We start from the raw sequence: 20,547 nt of genomic DNA on the forward strand, positions 1-20,547 counted from the left end.
TATATAGAAAAAACCTGGGGGTAGTTTTTACTCCAGGTAACTATGCCAAAGGTCATGTTCCAAATAAGGTCAGGCATCCATGCTTGGTGGCACTTTCCAGGTAAGTCAGGCAGAGAGCAGGAGGCCCCCGCTGAGAAAGGGAGTCCTTCCATGTGGCACTGAGCCCCTTAGAGCTATCCAGACATGGAGGACTACAACCTTAGCAGCAGGGTCCCCCAACAGTAGTCTACACAGTAAGTTCCAGGCTAGCTGTGGCTACAGGGAGGACACTGCCTCAAAAAGGCAAGAAAAATAAAATAAAACCCATAACAAACAAAAACCCAATAATACTACTGATAATAACCAAAAAAATAACATGTAATAATTTGTTTCATAAGGTCTCCAGTATTAGAGAGAGAAAACCTTCAAAAACATAATAAAATGTTACGTGGTGGGATTAGATTTCCTTCCCTTTATAACTGGAGGACAGAAAAGTCTTGCTTTCTGGTGACTGGTGTGAGTTTACATGGTGTGAGTAAAGTGGAAGACAGGAAGCCCTGGGAGCTTGCAAGCCCAGAAAACCCAAAGCCTTCCTCCCTTTGGCCTAGAGCAGCAGCTTAATAGCAAGGATGCTGCCTCTACTCATGCTGACAAGGATGGGATTTTCAGATCTCCAGAAAGAGCTTTAAATCTTTGACAGGAGACTTTTCTTGCTATTGATCACATTTGGTTCACATTTGGCTCCTTTACAGTTCCTGGGCCATCATTTATGTATGCACTGTGCCACACACATCATCCCTGACCCTGCAAACTATGGTGGCTTGTCCCAGGCTTTTGGAGAGTTCCTGAAGGCTTTCATTTGTATTGCAGCTCCCTCGCCACAGTAAGGTTCTCTCAAGATATGGTCACCCTAGTACAGACTGCCAACTGACTGAAATCATCTCATTTCAGACTCAGTTGGGCTTTTAATTTCTCTTCAGCGCACAGGTCTGTTGTATGTAAAAGTCCCTTTGAAGTCAGGAGAGAGAATATGGGTTGGGCAGGTGGTAGAAGAGAAAGAAAATGATTTTGAATGGTTTAGTTCTTCTAATTTAGGTAGAAAAATTGATAGGGAAGGGAAAAGAAAAATATTAGAATGTGGGGACACAGTCAGGGGGCTGGGACTGGCATGCTGTCCAGAAGCTGTTGGTGACATCTTAGTTTCCTTCCTTGGATGAGCCCAAGGCCTGGGAGAGATCTTACCAAACTACAAACAACTGAGGCTTGGCTTAAGAAGCACGGAATGAAGCAAAAAGCTGATGGAGGTGTGCCAGGCTTTGCTACCTCTTGCAGAGTCCCATGAGCTGCCCAGACTGAAAAGCCCTCCAGTGCCTCTTAAGATGCACGTGGCAGCACATGCCACTAAAGGGTCTGTCAACACTTTGTCACATCACATAAATTGCTCAACTGAAGTTCTCATGAGGTCACCTCAGTGATGGCTCTACTACTCCCATGAAAGAAGATTCAGTTGGAAAAGAACTCAAAGTAATGAAGAGTCGAATGTGATAATCAAAAGTAGATAAGCCACTAAAAACAGCCTTTCCCCTGCCTTCTTTGATGATTTTCAGGAGGTGTCTTTATTTTGGTGCATATGTGACTGACTGAAAAATTCATTCCAAATGAAGACTTCTAAAAATGTGGTGGGTAATGGCAGCATCAGCGGAAAAAATTTAGAGTGGCCAACACAATTTCCTTGAGAAACTATATTCATGGCAATATACACCTTCTGTGTGCTTGGCTCATAAAAGGTTCATTGACTTGTGACTAACTCACACATCACATAAATTGCTGGACTGAAGTTCTTTTTCAAATGTATTGCCTCACTCTGTTTACAAGGAGTCAGTACAGAGCCATTCCAAAGGCTTTTATTACACACATCTCTTCTGTCAATGTCTGCAGTCCTACATTTATTTATACTAGTGTACTATGAGGCCTGGTAATTAAAAATAAGCTGGGCCCATCAACATAAGGGAGCTGATTATGCTTGGTGGTAAGGTAACTTCAGTTGATTTGCATCACAAAGTATTTTTTTAACCCTGTAATCCACTAACACTTGGGAAAATATGATCAGATCACTCCTTACATTCCCCCTGGCAAATTTATACTCAGATAAATTTTCAAATTGAAAGCCTGCATATAGATACTGTGTTTACTTTGTTCAATATAAGAGCTGAAAAAATATTACAAACTAAGAACTGGAAGGATTGGGTGGAAATGTCCCCAGTTGGCTCCATGGCTTGGCTGGTAAGGAAACAAGTCATTCCAAATGTTGGATTCAGCTTCTTTTTCACTCTGATTCAACAGTGGCCAGAAGTATGGCAGTTGTTAAATGCCTACTCTCAAAGCAGAAAAATGATAGAGGCAAGAAATTTCTACTAAAAAGAGGCAGTACAAGGAGAGCCAAGAAGCACACGTGAGAAACAGCGGAAGCACAGCCCGTGGTCTCTCCAGTTCTTCACTAACGGAACAGGCTGGGGGGACATGCTTGATAAGACCTGCACGTGCTCCACATCAGTGTGGAACATGCAGTACAAAAGGAAACAAGCAAGGCACAAGTCAATTCAGAGTAACGTAGTACTTGCTGAGATGGCTAAATACATAGGGGCTGGAGTCTAGACCTTGGAGATGAGGAAGTCTTCCTGGTGCAAGAGAAAGTTAGACAAGGGTGAGAGAACCGAAGTGCTCCCAGAGTGGCCACGGCGTGGGCAAAGGCCTGAAAGTGGGAACTCAGTAGACAGATTTCCCAACGAGGATGAATTTAGCACCTGTCGCTGTTGTAGTTGTGCTTCTAGAAAGGGATATGAAGGATGAGGACCAGGATTGGTAATAGAAGGCAGTGGTTGTGGGAGAATTTTCAAATGCAGTACGTAAACAGAACATGTGTTCTTGTTATACCAAGTTTTATTGGCATATTTGGAAAAATACAATTGAATATTTCATAGCAAAGAAGAGACTTTAATGTAATATATAGCTCCTGGGAGAGGACTGCACTGTCCTGAGGGGAACACCCACAGAAAAATGGGTGATGGAAACTGTGTACCAAGATCTAGAACTGGGTGCGGTTTATGTGTATTTGTGTGTGCATATGTGTATTTGTGTGTGTGGTGTATGCACGTGTGTGTGTGTGTGTGTGTGTGTGTGTGTGGTGTGCCTGTGCATGTATACTGGGGCCAGTGGAGGACATAGAGTGTCCTGCTCCATCATTCTCTGCCTTGTTCTCTTGTGAGAAGATCTCTCACTGAGCATGGAGCTGGTATAGAGTCAGCAAGCCCCAGGATCCTTTTGTCTCCACTCTCCATAGCACTGGGGTTACAGGTGTGTGTAGCCACACCCAGCATTTTATATGCGTGCTGGTGGTCCAAACTCAGTTCCTCACACTTGTGTGATAAACACTCTTACCTGCTGAGCCATCTCCCCAGCCCTAGAGCTGGGTATTTTTACATATATATTCTCATTCACTTTGTCTCACAAAGACCCTACAGACATCCTTATAATTTCCATTATGGAGATAAGAAAACCAAAGCTTATAGATACACAGTTACCAATATGGATTTTAAGCCTAGTAATTTTTTCCTTTAATTTCTTAAAACTGTGATGGTAAAGTAACCTTACATCTGTGTCAAACATTTTTCTTCTTCAAATCACCTTCAATATTTCTAAACCTACTTTACTTTTATAGCTTTTTGAGGGAGGGGGACATTATAAACTGTAGTTGAGATTTATGAGTTTCTAATACTACAAATGGAAAAAACTCAAAAATACCATGGCCAAGGTTATGCATTAGCAAGTAGAAAGAAGGGAAGCTAAAATAAATCACATTCTTCTAGAAGGTTTAGAGCTCTTCTGATATTCCCTAGACTGCTTGAAACATGGGTATGCTTTGAACAATCCAGGTCAGAATCCCATAAGACATTTACATCCCTGAATTGTATTGCTCTGGGTGTTCAGGAATTCTTATCTCCAAACAAGTTATCCTTCCTTCTTATGGGGCCCAGGTAGAAAGCTAAACATGATCAGTGTTAATGAGAAGTGTATAAACTTTTACATACCCAACTCACAAACTAGTGTATAAAAGACATATTCCACAGCCAGTTTTAAAGATTTTCATCTTTAAGAAAGTTTGGTTAAGACAATCATCCTTTTCATAGTGTATGAAATTAGAAAATACATAGCTCACAAAATATATATACTTTATTGATAACATTGAGAATTTTGTCATAAATTTACTTAAGATATAGAACAAAATACACTGTTAGGTTTAACATTTAGTACTATTCAATTTTACACTGGATCCACTGATACTTTTTTAAATAAGGTACACTTGAAATAATTGATTCCAACTGCTAATGAATTATTTAATCATATAAGATCTGTTGGTTTTACAATATACAACTATTCTATGTTATGTGTTATTGAAAAGGCAATTAAGCCAGCACTGTAGCAGGAGATTTCTTAGTAGAGGCAGGATTTCTCTGAGAAAGCTCTGTAAATATTGGTCTTTTTATAGCTTTCACTTCTGATTTAACAGTTTAAAATCCTCACAAATAATACAGGGATTAGTTTGCAATTTTTGAAATGAAAAACCAAGAATCAACTAACATACTAAAATGTTAGAGCTTGAAAAGTCCTTAGTTTTAAGTGTCGGGTGGATATACATACTTACATGCTTTCTGATCTGTATTGTGCCTGTATATGGCTTAAAACATCTTTTGGAAGAAGAATCAATGCTCATAGCAGCGACATAAGAGAAGTTTAAAAAGTAAAACACGCAAACCCACAACGAAAGAAAAGTAAGTCGTGATCAGGTCCTGGTATCACTTTTTAAGAAGGCTACATTCTAGGCAGGTTGGGGTGAACCAAGACAAAATTCAGAAACCACAACAGCTACCGAAGAAATTGTAGGAAGTCTATCTTAAAAGAGAAAAACAAACACTCCTTTCTTCCAAGAATCTAAACACTAGCTACCTGCATTTTATATCAAGGGTATATCTTAGAGGAAGTTTTTGCAATGACAGGATCAGAAAGAACTTGCTCTTAATGACATTTTAAATCAGCTGTGATAGAATCGGTTCTTTGCATGACCAAAGCAAGCCTAGTAAGAAATTGTTCCACTGGACATTTGGAGGGATTCTCTGAGAGAGGAATATTAGAGTCCTACATGAGCCTCACTCTGAGATGCTGTGTGGTTGGAGAGGAAGTCAGGAAACCCCTCTAAAGCCAGGTCCTTCCAACAGTCCTGACCCCATTTTAAACCCCCTTTTTTAATCCTTACCTTGACAATGTCTGCTGACTCTCCCTTCTCTTCATTCATCTGCTGTCTCAATCCCAGTGAGAATTTGAATGAAATATAGAAGTTTAAGGGTGTGAACAAGAGACTTAAAATGAAAATAATTTTAAAGAGAGAACTGACTATGGATCATTCAGTGAGCACATGATTCTCCGATGTAGTTGAAAACTTATCAACTCCACAAGGACAAAACTGTGATAGAATGAGGCCCAACTAAAATAAATATCTGGAAAGAGAAAAGAAATATTGCTAGCTCTGGGAGGTTGAGCATGGGCCTCAGCCAGCCATATTTTGCATTGGTTCCTAGTGAGAACCATGGAATAATCCAGGAACTGGGTCCTCAGTTACTTAACAGGACACTATTCTAAGCCAAGTTTCAGATTTTGGGTGTACCTGAAGCTTCATGCTTTATTCTTGATTTTGCAAAAATTACTTAATTTCTACAGTGGGTTTATTTGTTTGGCATTTCTTGCTGACACTGTATGGAATACAGATGGCAGTCCTGATTGCTATTTTAGAGAAAAGCAGACATAGCAGTAACATACAGAGAGCTCTGAGGATGACATCTTGAGGCAGTTATCTTGGCTTCATTCTGATCATCTGTGAGGACTAAACTTTGGAGCAACCCTGGACTAGGAGATGTCAAACTGCAGCAAACATGAAAATCACTCAGAATGTTCATTAAAACATTGCTGGGTTCAGCCCAGAGTTTCTGATGCAATAGGTTTGAGGTGAGGCCCAAGAATCTGTTTTGCTCACAAGCTCCCAGGTCTCATTGTTTCTTCTGGTCCCCAAACCACATTTGAGAACTGCTACCTTAGCTCAGTGGCTATTCCAAGCTTCGGCTACATCTGCATTTAATTAAAAGATGGTGACCTCTTCTCCACATCCTCCATCTCCCCAGATGTTAACTTCATTATACATGATCCATGCCTGGTGCCCTCTGATTAAACTGCCTTGGTGGACTCAACTAAGCATTTCCCATGAAGACCACCCGGAAGTCTCAAAAGGTCTTAAGTCTGTCCTTTTTAAAAATTCTGTGTCATGCAAGTGAGTACAATGGTGCACACAACTCTACAGAACTGGTGCTTTGGTCACATTAAAATTTCCTTTTTCTGCAGCACTTTATGGCAACTAAGACATTCTAAGTCTCCTCTATAAATGATACCCAGATTTCTAATTTCTGGCATGGTCTTTTTAGAGCTAGAATCTCAATGTCAAGAGATTCATTCACTGGAATGGTAGAATAAATCTCAGGTCTATTTCTATAGGAAGAAAATGGCGGGAAAAGTCTATTAAGAATTAGCTTAATGGGGCTGGAGAGTTAGATTAGTGGTCAGGAGCACTGGCTGCTGTTGCAGAGGACCTGAGTTCAGTTCCTTGCACCTCTATTGCAGCTAACAACCATCTATAACTCCAGTTCTAGGGGATCTGACTCCCTCTTCCGACCTCCACGAGCACTGCATACACTTAAATGTATGTAAGCAAAATACTCAAACACATAAAATAAAAAGATGTAAATAATAAAGAAAGAATTAGCTTAAAATTTACTGTTTATACAAATTTATGCATAGATATTTAAAGTAATTATTTACTATACCCAAAGAGTTCAAGTGGCTACACTGACTACAAAATAAATATCTGGTCATATATTTTAAGGTAGAATTGACATATATATATATATATATATATATATATATATTGCTGTTTTTTGAGATTGGTTCTTTCTGTAGCTCCAGTTGGTCTGGAACTCACTGTAAAGACCATGCTGGCCTTGGTCTCACAGACATCTGCCCGTGTTTGCCTTCCGAGTGCTGGGATGAAAGGCATGCACCACCATGCCTGACTGTAATGTTCTTTTAAAATTCAATCCAATTTCAGGAAGCAAATGATTATGACGATTTTATAACTTCCTGTAATTTTTGAATCACCAATTTAAGGACCAAAGAAAAAGAAATGCATTACAAATAAATTATTTATAAAATAAAGACCTTTTTTTTAATAAAGAAGTAATGTAGTTTGATATATTTAAGTGATTAAGCAAGGATGATAGGTTATATGCCAATAGCAACCAAGTATTGGTATATCTATGTCTATACATACTCAGAGACTATGACCTAGCAGGTATCAATACTTGAAATAAATACTTTTTATCTATCCCTATATTACTAAAGACTTAGGGTAAGGACACTGAGAAAACCCTGCTTCCAGTTTACCGGTGATACTATCATTAAACTTGCAAACACTGAACACTGCCCACCTACCTAATGTAGAGGCATGACAAGAAAAACACAGGATGTAAACACAAGATTATTCTGGAGAATCTTTAGGAAAGTCATCTAGGAAGTGTTGATCTCAGTTTCAACAATATTGCTTTTTAACACAACACATTGCAAGGCAAATACTTAACATAGTGTTCATGCTGAGCTCACCTAGAGACTGTGACAGCTGTTGAGTCACTTCAGAATGCTACATTAAAATTCATTATGTTATCCAAATAGTAAATGCTGTGATGACTATGTTCTTCCACTTACAATAACTTAGTGTTCTTTTGTATACTTGTAAAGTCTTATTTCTAGAGCAGTCAATTTTCTAGCAGCTCTTTCAGAAACTGAGAGTGGAGGTTATTAAAGCGGCAGCCATGGCCCCAGCGACAGGACCAGCTTTCCAGCGCTTCATTTGAGTTCTTTGTCATTAAGCATATGGAGACAGAGTAATGTTTGCAGGCTGTGGTGTGGATTTTTCCTCCTTGGCACCACAGAAGGACACCAGCTTCACTCTGTAATTAACCAGCATAAGCAGGAAAGGACTGAGGGCAGAGAAGCCGGAGGAGAGGGCCGTGAGAGCAGCTGGAGTGAAAACGCACGCTGCCAAATCTTTCAAGAAATAGACTAAGATAAAGTGAGAGATCCAAAGTGGAGTGAGCAGCAACATTAATAAAATACTGAACTTGGCCCCTCGAAGAATCTCAATTTCTGAATCATCCATTCCAATCCAGATGTCACCATATGTCACCTTCTTTTTCTCTGAAAGGAGGAAAGACATCCAGAAACAGACGAGCACTAAGCCGGCTAAAGGAAGGATATCAATTAGAGCTAAAAATATTTTTCCATAGTAAAACGCTACCTGCTCGTTGCCAAAGCCAGTTAAGCAATCCATGTAAATTCTATTAGTGGACAAGGAGCCTGTACTATTTCCTGCATTTAGGTGTTCTGGTTTTCTAGTGTAAACCAACACCGGGATGTATACTGCCACACCAGCCACCCAAAGTGCAGAGATCCCCTTCAAGGAGTGCTTCTGCTGGTCCAGTTCTGTGGCCTCGCTCAAGGGGTAGACAATTTGGTAAAGCTTCCGGTGGTAGAACAATGCAAAGTGTAACATGAACCAGATGGCCAGGGAAGTTGTCAGGGCTGCAGTGAAATGCAGAACTTTGCAGCCAACTGAATCCAGCAAGATACCAGAAGAGTAAACAATCTTCATGACGTTCACCACCAGGTTTTTAATGAGGTGGACAAACGCGAGACTGAAAATTAGAAGAAAGGATGTTTGCAAGCGCCCAGTGGTGCACTTCCTTGTAGAATAAAATAAGCATGTGTTTCCCACGAAGCTCACAAGGATTAGGACAGCACAGGCAGTGATCTCAAGCACGTTTGCGGAGGGCTTCATGGTACATGCCAAATCAGAACTGCAAATGCTGTCTCTGCAATTTAGGTCATTAGGCTTTCAGAGGAATTTTCAGAGTCTTTACTGAGATCTGAGGCTTTTCTACCCCCACTAGGTTGACAAAATCCTGACTAGGCACTGTAACAGTTGGAGCAAGATCTGTAACAGAATTCTGCTTGCTTCAGGGATCAGCAGCTGTAAACAGGAATGCTTCCCAGGAGATTTCTATTTCTTCATCTCCAGGGACTTAGCTCTGACCAGAAAGTTCTAGGTATCACCATGTAATTAAAAGTTCTCAGAAAGATATTTATAGCACAGTGATACAATTTCCTAAAATACAAGGCCCAACAACCATGAAGGAGAGAATAAAATTAAACTTATGATAGCAAAGGAAAGGTGACCAAAGTGGAAATCACCTCACTCCACACATGAAAAAAAGTCTAAAGAATGAAACAGGTTTCAAAATAACAAAATAAAAAATTAAGAATAAGAGCAATATGCCAGGTGTGGCGGCGCAGGCTTTTAATCCCAGCACTCGGGAGTCAGAAGCTGGTGGATCTCTGTGAGTTCAAGGTCAACCTGGTTTACATAGCAAGTTCAAGGCCAGCTGGGGCTAGAGGGAGACCCTGTCTCAAAAAGACAGAAAAAAAAAGGAATGAAGGCAATAAAACGAGAAAGATAAGATGACAATTTTCTAGTCTCTCTGCCATTTCTGCAAGCAGGAATACCATCAGCTGCTACGATACCTTCATGTTGTGGTCAGGGAATATGAGAATAGATGATAGGAAATCCTAGGAAGGAAAATAAGAAAGGAAAGAAGGCAGAGAAACAGGGAGAAGGAAGGGAGGGAGAAAGGAAGGAGCTACTTTTATAAACACGGACTTTACGGTCATGACTGAATCTCAACTGTTGGGCAAAGAAATGTTTAACACTTGGGAAGTGATTAGGAAAATTCTCCCTCTGAGAGCACAAGAGGCTGGAATAGATTTATCTCATAAAGCTGATATGACAGTGCAGAGTGAGGACTCTGAAAAGGGGACACTGAAATAGCTACCTGGCATTAGCTCACTTTTAGGATGAATCCTGTTTCTCAAGTATTTCATAATGATCCATTCTGCGGACAAACTGCAGTCATACAGGATTTACCAACGGGGACATCTGAGAAATGCTGTCAGGCAGCTGTGCCATTGTATGAACACTATAGAGTACATGTGCACAAAGACAGCTATGATGTGGTCATTGAGTAAGAATGTCATTATGGTATGCACAATAGTATTTTTTCTGTGATGAATTTATTCCTGGGTGTTGTTACCCATCATCTTACCCTATGCTGTCAGAACACAGCCTAGCCTAGTGTTATACCAAGCTAGCTTGCCCTGACTTGAGGAATTGCACTCATCTCTTCCCAGTCCTTGAGAGCTTGTAATTGGCTATAATGAGGAAACTAGAAAATACCACAAATCAGGGCTTTTTGGAAAAATTTTTTTCAGGGCAGCTTTGATCAGATTGGAAATTATAGATTACAATGACAAGAAATTAGCTAATTTTTATCTACATAATGATAAGGCCAGTATTGGGTGTCTGTCAGCATTTTCATCAAGAGTATGGCATGTGATAAGCTAATGACAGTATAAAAGGGGGGAATCTGGGCTCCACAATCTCAGGGGTTGGGAAGTAAGGGTTGGGGTTGACATTTTCTTATTAATCCCATTTTTCTTAACGAATTTCTAAGATAACTAGAGAACTTTGAGTACTCACAAGTCAGGTTTGTTTCCTTAGAAATATTCAGCCAGTGTTCAGTTACCCAAATCAGTCACCTAGTTTATAACAATAGCAGTTATATTAGCAATGACATAACAATAATGCTCATGGCATTATTATAGGCTATTATTTACTTAACATTGACTTAAGTGAGATTTGTAAAGTCTTGCTTTACAAATGACTTATTCCTTAATAGTCTCATTTCAGTAACGAGGAATTAGAAGACCAGAGAGTAAATTGTTGCAAACTACTAACTGATAAGATAGGAATCCAGTGTTATGATTTGAATAGGAAGTGTCTTCTCAAATGGTTGACATTCTGAAGGCTTTATCCCCAGATAGTGGTGCTAACAAAAAGCATTTGGGAGAGATTGGGGAAATGGCTCAGTTAGTAAAGTGCTTGCTATGTAAGCATGAGGATCTGAGTTTGATCTCCGACACCCATGTAAAAAGCCTAGCACAGTGGTGCGTGCTTGTAATCCTAGCACCAGAGAAGTAGAGTCAGATGGATCCCTGGGAATCACTGTGGTCCAGCCAGGCTAGCCTAATCAATGAGCTCATAGTCCTAGTGAGAGATCCATCTGAAAGAAACAGGGTAGTTGGTGCCGGAGGAATGAATCTTAAGGTTGGCCTCTGGCTCCATATGTATATGCATACACGTACATGTGTGCCTGCACGCACGTGCACACACACACACACACACACACACACACACACACAAGAGATGATTGAAAATAAGGGTGCTAACATTACCAATGGATTAATCCATGGGTGAGGTCATAGCTGAATGAGGCTATCAGGGCATAGAATCTATGACCGTAGAGGAAAACTTCTGAATCTGTGAAGCAAAATAAAATTGTTCTCCTTTTAAGTGTTTCTGCAGTTATTTTATTCTAGCATTGAAAATTTGACTAACATAGCCTGGTATGTCTGATTCTTGAACCATGGGCTCTTGGTTACTGTCTCTCCACACATGCTGACAAACTACCAATTTTTTGTTGATGATTTTCAGTTTCTCACTAATGATTTACAATTGTTCTGTCCAACACACAGAGCCTATAAATGCAATAACTTTGCAAAGAGTTTGATTTAGAGCATGCAAGTCATACAGATTTTGGAATGATAATTAGTATTTTCCTTTCTCTTTCAATATTAATAAATATGCATGTTTACACTTCTGAACTCCAAGCATTCTGAACACCAGTTCAAGATACCTTACTTGAAACAGAAAAAGGTAATACCCAACACTCATAAGCTCCCACACCAGCGGTGTTTAAACAGAGGCATAATGACTGTCTGGAGTAAATCTGTAGGTCAGTGAACAGTCATCTAAGTGATAGATGATTTTACATTGCTACAACAGAACTTGACACTGGGTAATGCATTAAAAGAGGTTTATTTAGTTCATACCCGGGGACTAAAAGTATAGGGTCAGGCATCCATATTTGTTCTTTGGTGAAGTCTTTCTGTCCTGTTACATGTGAATGGCTTTATGGCAGAAATTCCATTCATGTGAGAAGGAGGGACTCCATGGGGAAACAGGAAGTCAGGTGGAGGGAGGGAGGGAGGGAGGGAGGGAGGGAGATAAATAATCCTGCTTTTATAAAAGTGCCCTCATAAGAACTAACCAGGATCCTTGAGAATGATCTCAATTCCTTCCAAGGTCAGTACCTTTGCCCAATAACCTCCTACCTGACATCAACTATTAAAGACTCCATTCACTTCCAATATCACCACATTCAGGATGAAGCTTCTAACACATGAGCTGGTAGGGGACAAGCTCAAATCCTTGCACCCTCCTATAGCCTTCAAGGTTCATATCCATCCAACAATGCAAAAGACTTCATTCTATTGCCAGTAATTAACATTTAAAACTCATTTGAATATCACTCAAAAGTCAAATCCAAAGTGTCATCTCAGACTCAAGAGGACCTGCTTTCAGGTATAATGGTGTGAAATCAAAAGGAAATTACACATTTCATTTATTTATTTTGAGGGTGTGTTGCCTGTATGCATGTAAGTGCACTCGTGTCGTACAATGCCCATGGAGGTCGGAAAAGGGTGTCAGGTCCCCTGGAACTGGAGTTATGGATGGTTGTTAGCTGCCATGTGGGTGTTGGGAACAGAACCCTGGTCCTCTGCAAGATCAGTCAGTACTCTTAACTGCTGAGCCATTTCTCTAGTCCCAGTTACACACTTCTAAGATACAACGACCAGATAGGCGTTATCTGGGTAGATATACCTAAAGAAAGGGGTCACAGGTTAGGAAATAATCCATGAGGGTAGACACTGAATCTTAAAGCACCAAATTTGGCATCATACACACTGTGAGGTGGGGAGGTGATTGAACAGGTCTTGGGAGTCTTAGTCCTGTGGCTTTGCTGGTTACAGCCTAAGTGATTGCTCTCTCAGGCTGCATGCTGATCCTGCAGTTTTCCTTCACTGACTCTGCACAATGCTGGCTACTCTACATGTCTGAGTCCCTGCTGTGACTCCATTCCTTCAGCTCCTCATTGATTTCCCAGTGAGAATCTCTGCACTGACTCCACCTGTCTTTTCAAGTTTTCCTTTGAAATATCAGAGGAAGTTATCGTGGTGCCAGAACTCCTGCATTTTGTGCACCTGCAGAATCAGTACTACATACACATCATCAAGGAATACTGAACACACAATATGTGTTTGTGTGCACTTGAACTACAGTTGCAGCCATAGACTGTTTCGCCAGAAAAGGAGGAGCAAAATCTCATGGAGGACCTGGGCAACAAACCCTTAGAAAGCACCCCAGGCAGGGTTCCTTGAATGCTTACACCCTGGGCTTCCTGGCCGATGTTTAAAAGTAGCCTCAAAGATTTCCAGGCAGCTGAGAAGGTTCCTACTGATCTTGCCAAGTAGCTTGCGACTTCCTTCTTTCCACACTGATCTTTTTGGTAAACTGGACAAGCTTGTTTCCCAAACATACTTTCTTCCTTTCCATGTTCATAGCTAATGATACCCATGTTACAGTGTGAATGCGTCTCCAGAAATTTCCATCAAATATCTGAGGTTAACCCTCTTAAATTTAACCTTCAGCAAAGCTCTAAGGTGTCGACAAAATATAGCTAAGTTCTTTAAATGTAACCAGCTGATCTTTATTCCAATTTCCAATAGAATCCTCATTTACAACTAAGTTTCCTGTCTCCTTGACTCGTGAGTTCTCATGAGAACTGCCCCCCCACCCCTGTGCTCTCAAATTCAGCACTCTAAGGCTTTCCTAATCACTGCCTCCAAAGTCTTCCAACCTCTGCTTATCAACTCTAAAACTGTTTCTATAGGAATAGAATATTTAGAGAGGGCAGGTGAGATGGCTCGGTGGGTAAAGGTACTTGCCACCAAAGATGATCACCTGAATTTGATCCCGTGGACCCACATGATAGAAGGAAAGAACTGGATCCCCACAAGTTGCCCTCAGACTCCTTCACACACACAGTGGCACTCACATGCATGTACATGTGTGTGCACGCACATAATAAATAGGTAAGTGTAATTTTTTTCCAAAAGACATTTAGAGAAAAGAGGGATGCGTGTGGGAGGTATGATTTTTAATCTCTGGTCGGAGACGAAGAAACAAAATTCTAGAGAATTTGAGCCACTTGCTCTAACCAGCAGAAGGAGGTGGCATTAAACTCAAGGCCACTTGCTTTAGTTGACTTTGGTAAGGAAGAGGAAGAGGGAAAGCAAAGCTGAGTTGTATGCAAGGTGCTGAGGAGCCTGGATGTCACTGGAAGTCATCTCCAAGGACCACATTGATGGGTTCCTTTAGCAGAAAGCTCCTTCCTTAGAGGCACATGCATGACCAGAAGAGGAAAGGGTCCAGGCAGCAACACCGCATCCTCTGCCAAGGAGGTAACCGTGGATACTACAAGGAGGGAATGAAAAAGAATCTTTTGAAAACCAAACACTGGGTCTGCCAATTCAACTTTGCTGAGGTCACTTGAGAACTGAGGAGTTCAAAGGTTCTCTATGTCTTCCATTTATTTTGGCATTAGATTTAAGAGAAAGAGAACTTAAGAGGAATTTATATGGCCCAGGCTATATTCCAAATCTCAAACTGCTATAAGTTATTTAGATTTTACTTCAACTCACAATCACATGGAAGTGGTTCAGATGTAAATGCTTTCCGTGTGGCTTCAGGCAATCTAGGTTTCCTCAAAAGCACATGTGAAGTTCTAAAGATTTCGATCGGAAGCTTCAAAGCACCCCAGCTCCTCTCAACTACTTACTGTGGTTCTTATGTGCTATTGGGTTGGGAGGAGATGAAATGAAACACACAACCTTCATTTGGGCATTATGCTTTCACAGTAGTGCTAAGATGAACAAATTTCCCAGGCTGAGGGACGGGTATTTACTTCTGTAAATTGAGTACGTAATATAAACACATGTCTTCTAAGAAGAAATACCTGAAACCTGATTCTAAGTCTGAATCCGTACGAAGCACTGATTTGTTTTAATGAAGATCAGGGTGAAGCACAAGGAGGGTGACAGAGCTTGCTTCTTCAGAGCATGGCTGATCTACCTGAGCAGAATCATTCACTAGCTCACAGAAGGATGCTTCTCAAAATTGATTTGTTCACTAGCCAGGAGAAAATCGAGATTTACACTTTTTTTCACTTTTTAAAATTTCATATAGCATTTCCCACTCAAATCCAGACCCTCTCCCCAATCCATGCCCCCCCATGCCCCCACAGAACCCAATGCACTCTACCATATGTGATTTGCATTTTTACTCTAAAGCCAAATGAAAAGATTAACCAAGGCTTTTACCTTGTAATCAGGATCTGCCTAAAGTTATTTTCAATTCTCTGTAAGATGGTGATTTTGTGACTAGCTAGGGTAGGACTAAAATCCCCTAACCCCAAATTAGAAGTGAATGGAGAACTACTTTGGGCTGGCTGAGGCCAGAGCAATTAAATGGTAATTGCCTTTTAGATATACTAATGTTGCTAATTATATTACTGCTAAGTGCTGGGAAATGTGGATCAGAGCTCCAGGCCACTCTGGTGGGAGAAGGGAGCTAAGATTTATTAAGCCTGGCATGGAGCTGGATTCTTCACATACGTTATCTCCTGAAATCCTTACAATAACCCTACAAGGTATTATTAGATTCAGTGAGGCTGAGTGACATGATCAGTTCCAGTTGGTTCAGGGCTGAGTCAGGAGTCCCCTCAGATTTGTGTGGCTTCAAAGAGCAGCAGGCTGGCAAGGCCTTGAGCAGAAATAGAAATTTCTGACTTCCGCTTATACTGGATTCAGTAACTGGAAAAAGATTGGTAGCAGAGAAAGACAGAAACTGAGAGCTGCCCGTAATAGAAACTTCTGCAAGTTTGAGGACCCCAGAAGTGCCTTTACTTGTGGATGTGGAAAGTAAAATGAAGGCATCAGGATCAATGCACTTGACACTGTCTAGCCCAGTCTATGAGACTGGTGAAGTACTAAAGATGGGGCTCAGAATCTGAACCCAGAAATCCTGGGGTCAATTGTGTGTCAACTAAAAGACTGGATCAGTCCTGTCAGCTTTGTCCCTTTAGGAGTTTCTCAGAGACATTGAAACACAAATATACATAAGTGTGTGTATGTGTTTGCATATACAACTCACATTCATGTGTGCATACTTGTATATGCATGTTTACACACCCTCGGGGATAGCTATGAACTTGGAACTTCATTGGAAGGACGTAGAATGCTATATGACTACAAGTTTTTGCCAGTGTTTATTGCCTAAAAGCCATGTTCATAATTGTAGAGATACTTTCCACTTAAAATGGGAAGATTCTACTTGGGCTTTTTGCTAAAGACAAGAATTCCAAATATACGGCCTTTGAACATAAGCTCAGTCCTTTGACAAGGTGTTGTGGAAGATCTCCCCCAATGTCTCCAGGAAAGACTTCATCTCTGAGTTTTCTGATCATTGTGATGATTAATTTGATTGTCCATTTGATAGGATCTAGAATCACCTAAGAGACAAATCTTTTTTAATGTGTATTTTTAATTGAACTTTTGTGCATTTCATACAAAACATCTTAATCATCTTTATGCCCCCTCCCCTATCTGTACTCCCAATAGCCCCCTCACTGGATTTCATGCATTCTGTCATATGTGTTAAGGCCTACCAAGTTAAGTTAGTGTACCCAGACATCCTTCAGTACAAGTTCATCCAATGGGGTCTCGTCAGCCTATCTAGAGTCTCTAGGGAACAAATCTTTGGCATTTCTGTGAGAGCTTTTCTAGAATGAATTAACTCAGGTGGAAACACTCAACATAAACATGGACAGAACCATTTCATGGGTTGGGCTCCTACACTAAATAAAATGGAGAAAAAGAGCTGAACATGAGCATGCATCTCTCTGAGCTCTTCACTGACCAGCTTGCTTCCCAGTGCTGTGACCATGCCCTCCCTGCCATGAGGAGAACTACAAGCCAGAATGAACTCTTCTGTCCTTAAGTTGCTTCTTGTCAGATATTGTGATCACAACAATGAGAGAAGTAACTAATACAGTCACCATCTCTTCTCGGTCCTCTAAACACTAACCTCATCTCTAAGGTTTCACACCTGACCATTCGTAATCTCTTCTCTAATCAACACTGCAAATAAAACTGATCTCAGTCTAGAATTCTATCCCATCTCCTCTCACCTCCCATCCAAAATCTTAAAAGAGGCATTTATATGACTTTGCTACTTTCTTATCTTCCTTTATTTCTTGATCCAGCACAACTTCCTTTGTACTTCTTTGTCCCTGAAATCATCTAGAAGTTTCATCTCCTACCCCTGAAGATAAGCACAAATGGACATTTTCTTTTTCCCATATTTTTTGTTTTAACTCACTCTCATTAAGTCTTAGCTCACCCCTCACTCACCTACAGGCCTGTGTCTACAGATGTTATCTATGACTACCTGTTGTTCCATAAGTTCCCCAATTCAGACTTAACCTTTTTTGGCAACACCACCACCACCACCAGCTGGGCCCTTTCTCTCCTTTGCCTGAACATCTACTTATGTCAAACTCTCACCCTTTCCATTCTCCCCACCAAATTCCATCAGTCTGGTTTGCAAGAAGGCCTCATTTATGAGTGTTAACAGGTTTCTTTCCTTTACTCTTTCAGTCCTAGGTGTGGTAGTGGTGCCTCTGCTTTGCTGACCTCAGGATCACCTAGTCTTTCTTTCTTAGTTTAGTGTCTCAGGTCTTTTAGCTTTGAAGTAAATAATTTTCTATTTTAATTTCCATGATTTGGAATATTGAGAGTGGTTTCCACTTATTCAGACTTTCTACTGACTAATTCACCTGTTTGCCCTTTAAAAGTTATTCTTTTTTAATTTTTAATAACTACATCATTAGAAGAATTCTTTTTTTTTTCCTTGTCTTTTTGAGACAGGGTCTCCTTGTAGCCCCAGCTGTCCTGGAACTCACTATGTAGACCAAGCTGGCCTCGAACTCACAAAGATCCGCCTGCCTCTGACTCCCAAGTGCTGGATTAAAGGTGTGCACCACCACGCCCCACCAGAAGAAGCATTTCATTACAGCTTTAACATATTCAGTAACACACTCCAGAACAAGAGTATATCTCTTTCACAAGTGGCTGTAAGTTTCTAGGTTCATAATTGAGTTAATAGTTATACAATATTGAACTCAGCATAAGTCCTGTAAGACACAATTGAATGAGTTTTTAACCTTTAAAAAAGATCTCCATTTCATTTCCTTGCAGAAAGACTCATTGTTTTTGCTACTAACACTGAGATGTTGGCACATGCATCTCTAATCCGTATGTATCTGATTATTACTAGTCATAATCAGTTGCATTTGGATCCTTGGTGCCTGTGTATGTCTATAAAGTCATCAGGCAGATTTCAATGGTAATGTTTATCACCTCTACTAATTAACATGATATAAATTTCCATGCTTCCTCCTCAAACACATTTTTTAAAAATTATAGCCTCCTTCCCCCCATTAGAGCCCTTATACTCTGATATCCCTGCTATTGTCTGCTGTGTTGTTGACACCCCCAGCCATTCCCCACTACTTGCCCTTCTGTACTAGAGCCCTTACACTCTGATATCCCTGGTACTGTCTGCTCTGTTGTTGGCACTCCAGTGATTCCCCACTACTTGTCCATCTGGTAAATCTAGTCAGCCCATCTAGAGGCCTTTGTTTTAGGAGGGTCAGCTGTTCCTCATCTAGCAGCAATCAGTTGCCAATATTCCTTTAGAAAAGATTGGGGTCTGCTGTTCATTTTCCCAGTTCTATGCTGGGTTACTATCTGGGAGGCCCTTTGGCCACCCTGGCCAACAACTCAAAAGAAGGTATCTCCTATCTGGCATTGTTGCTTGTTATGTAGCCTTTAGCTATGCATATGGTGGATTCTTAAAAAATTATATTGGCCCCTTTAATCTTTGGTTATATTTTCCTTTTGGGTGTTTAAGACCCTACAGTTGGCCCAGATAAACCAATTCATTTTTAGTCTTAAGGTCATTTGAGGATCTGTTCCTCAGGGGTCACATGGGCTTGGGAGGAGCCCCTGGTTCCTTTCTTTTACCAGTTCCACCTATGTGAGGATAAGTCAAAGATCTTACTTGACCATGGCTGGCTTTGCTTGGAAGCATGGAGGAAATGATTCCTCTGTGTTGACCCTCCTCTTTGTAGACTGGACACTAGTTCAAAGTTATTCTTAAAGACTCAGTTCCAAGTTTCCTGAGGCAGTAGCCACTAAGGCAGCTTTTATGCTTATATTTGATTTCAAATCTAGATTATTCCCAGGCAAATGACAGTCAGTGCTAACCATAACTTAACATCATCATCTCTTTGCGCATTCACACTTTGTGATGAGGTCTTTGTCCTTTTCAGCATAACACACTCCATGGTGATAAGCAAGGAGTTTACACAGTAGTAGCAACTGAAACCATAAAACTAAATGGGAGTCTTGGCTTAGGCACAGAAGTTATTCCAGATTTTCTGTACTGTCACTATAGAAAGTTATCACAAACAACATGGGTTAACATTTTAAAATAATTACATGATGTACTACACTTTGAAGAAAAGAATGTATCATAAAATTGATCACAATTATCACAATTCCTCCAAATTTAGGAGCTCATATTTCCAAAGAACCCAGACAGAGAACCAAGGAAGAAGATGGACATTTCAAAATAATAATAAATAAATGAAAGTAGATTAATCAAAATTTAGAGGATGACAACAATTATTTAATTTAAAAGCTCATTTTTATTTATTTATTGTGTGTGTGTGTACATACGTGTGTGCACGTGCCATGGTGTGCCTGTGGAGGTCAGAGGACAACTCTGAGAGTCTGTTCTCTCCTGCTACCTTGTGGGATGTGTGTATTGAACTCAATATGAAGACATGTCATGCAGTCTGTGTACAAGTACCTCTACCCACTGGGACATCCCACCAGCTTGGCAACAGGAATTTTCTTTTCCTTTGATACCTAAGTCTTATTAGATCTTCAAATCAACATGTATTTTGATTCTAATCAAATATCCATTTTCCCTTTGGGGTGTAACTACCAGGTCAGGATTGGCATAGGCAGTCACACTCAACCAGATCCCTTGTCAATCCTACCCAGCATACACAGGATCTCAGGAAAAGGATCTCTGCCATTTCCAGACTGGGTCCCTTCCAAGAAGCAATGGCAACTGGTACAGGAGGAGCAAGACAATGTGCAGATGTGAAAAGTTGAATGATTGACACTGAATACAACTAAGGAAATGAGAGAAACAACAGCTGCCATGGTACTTAGCATCTCAATATAAAGTTTTAAACACAGAGCTTT

At 40.5% G+C, this 20,547-nt stretch overlaps 2 protein-coding genes across 10 annotated transcripts in view; both read right to left on the bottom strand.

Moving 5' to 3' along the window:
• Positions 1-20,547, bottom strand: part of Sncaip (synuclein alpha interacting protein) — a 159,014-nt gene that overhangs the window by 76,984 nt on the left and 61,483 nt on the right. The window contains exon 1 of one of the 9 annotated variants that reach the window (XM_017799894.1): positions 10,727-10,747. The exons of the other annotated variants lie outside the window; for them this stretch is intronic. The gene's annotated coding sequence lies outside the window, so the exon portion shown is untranslated. Of the gene's footprint in view, positions 1-10,726; positions 10,748-20,547 lie in introns of those variants that run through there. 9 annotated transcript variants of the gene reach the window in all.
• On the bottom strand, positions 8,000-8,971 carry LOC115071565. The gene has a single exon (XM_029566989.1). The coding sequence runs from the start codon at positions 8,969-8,971 to the stop codon at positions 8,000-8,002; it is 972 nt and encodes a 323-aa protein (XP_029422849.1).

The sequence above is a fragment of the Nannospalax galili genome, unplaced genomic scaffold (assembly GCF_000622305.1).
Source record: "Nannospalax galili isolate Female #2095 unplaced genomic scaffold, S.galili_v1.0 scaffold1259, whole genome shotgun sequence".
Lineage (NCBI taxonomy): Eukaryota > Metazoa > Chordata > Mammalia > Rodentia > Spalacidae > Nannospalax > Nannospalax galili.

Coding starts and splice junctions, on each gene's coding strand:
- LOC115071565 (XM_029566989.1), bottom strand. CDS start 8,971: ATGAAGCCCTCCGCAAACGTGCTTGAGATCACTGCCTGTGCTGTCCTA.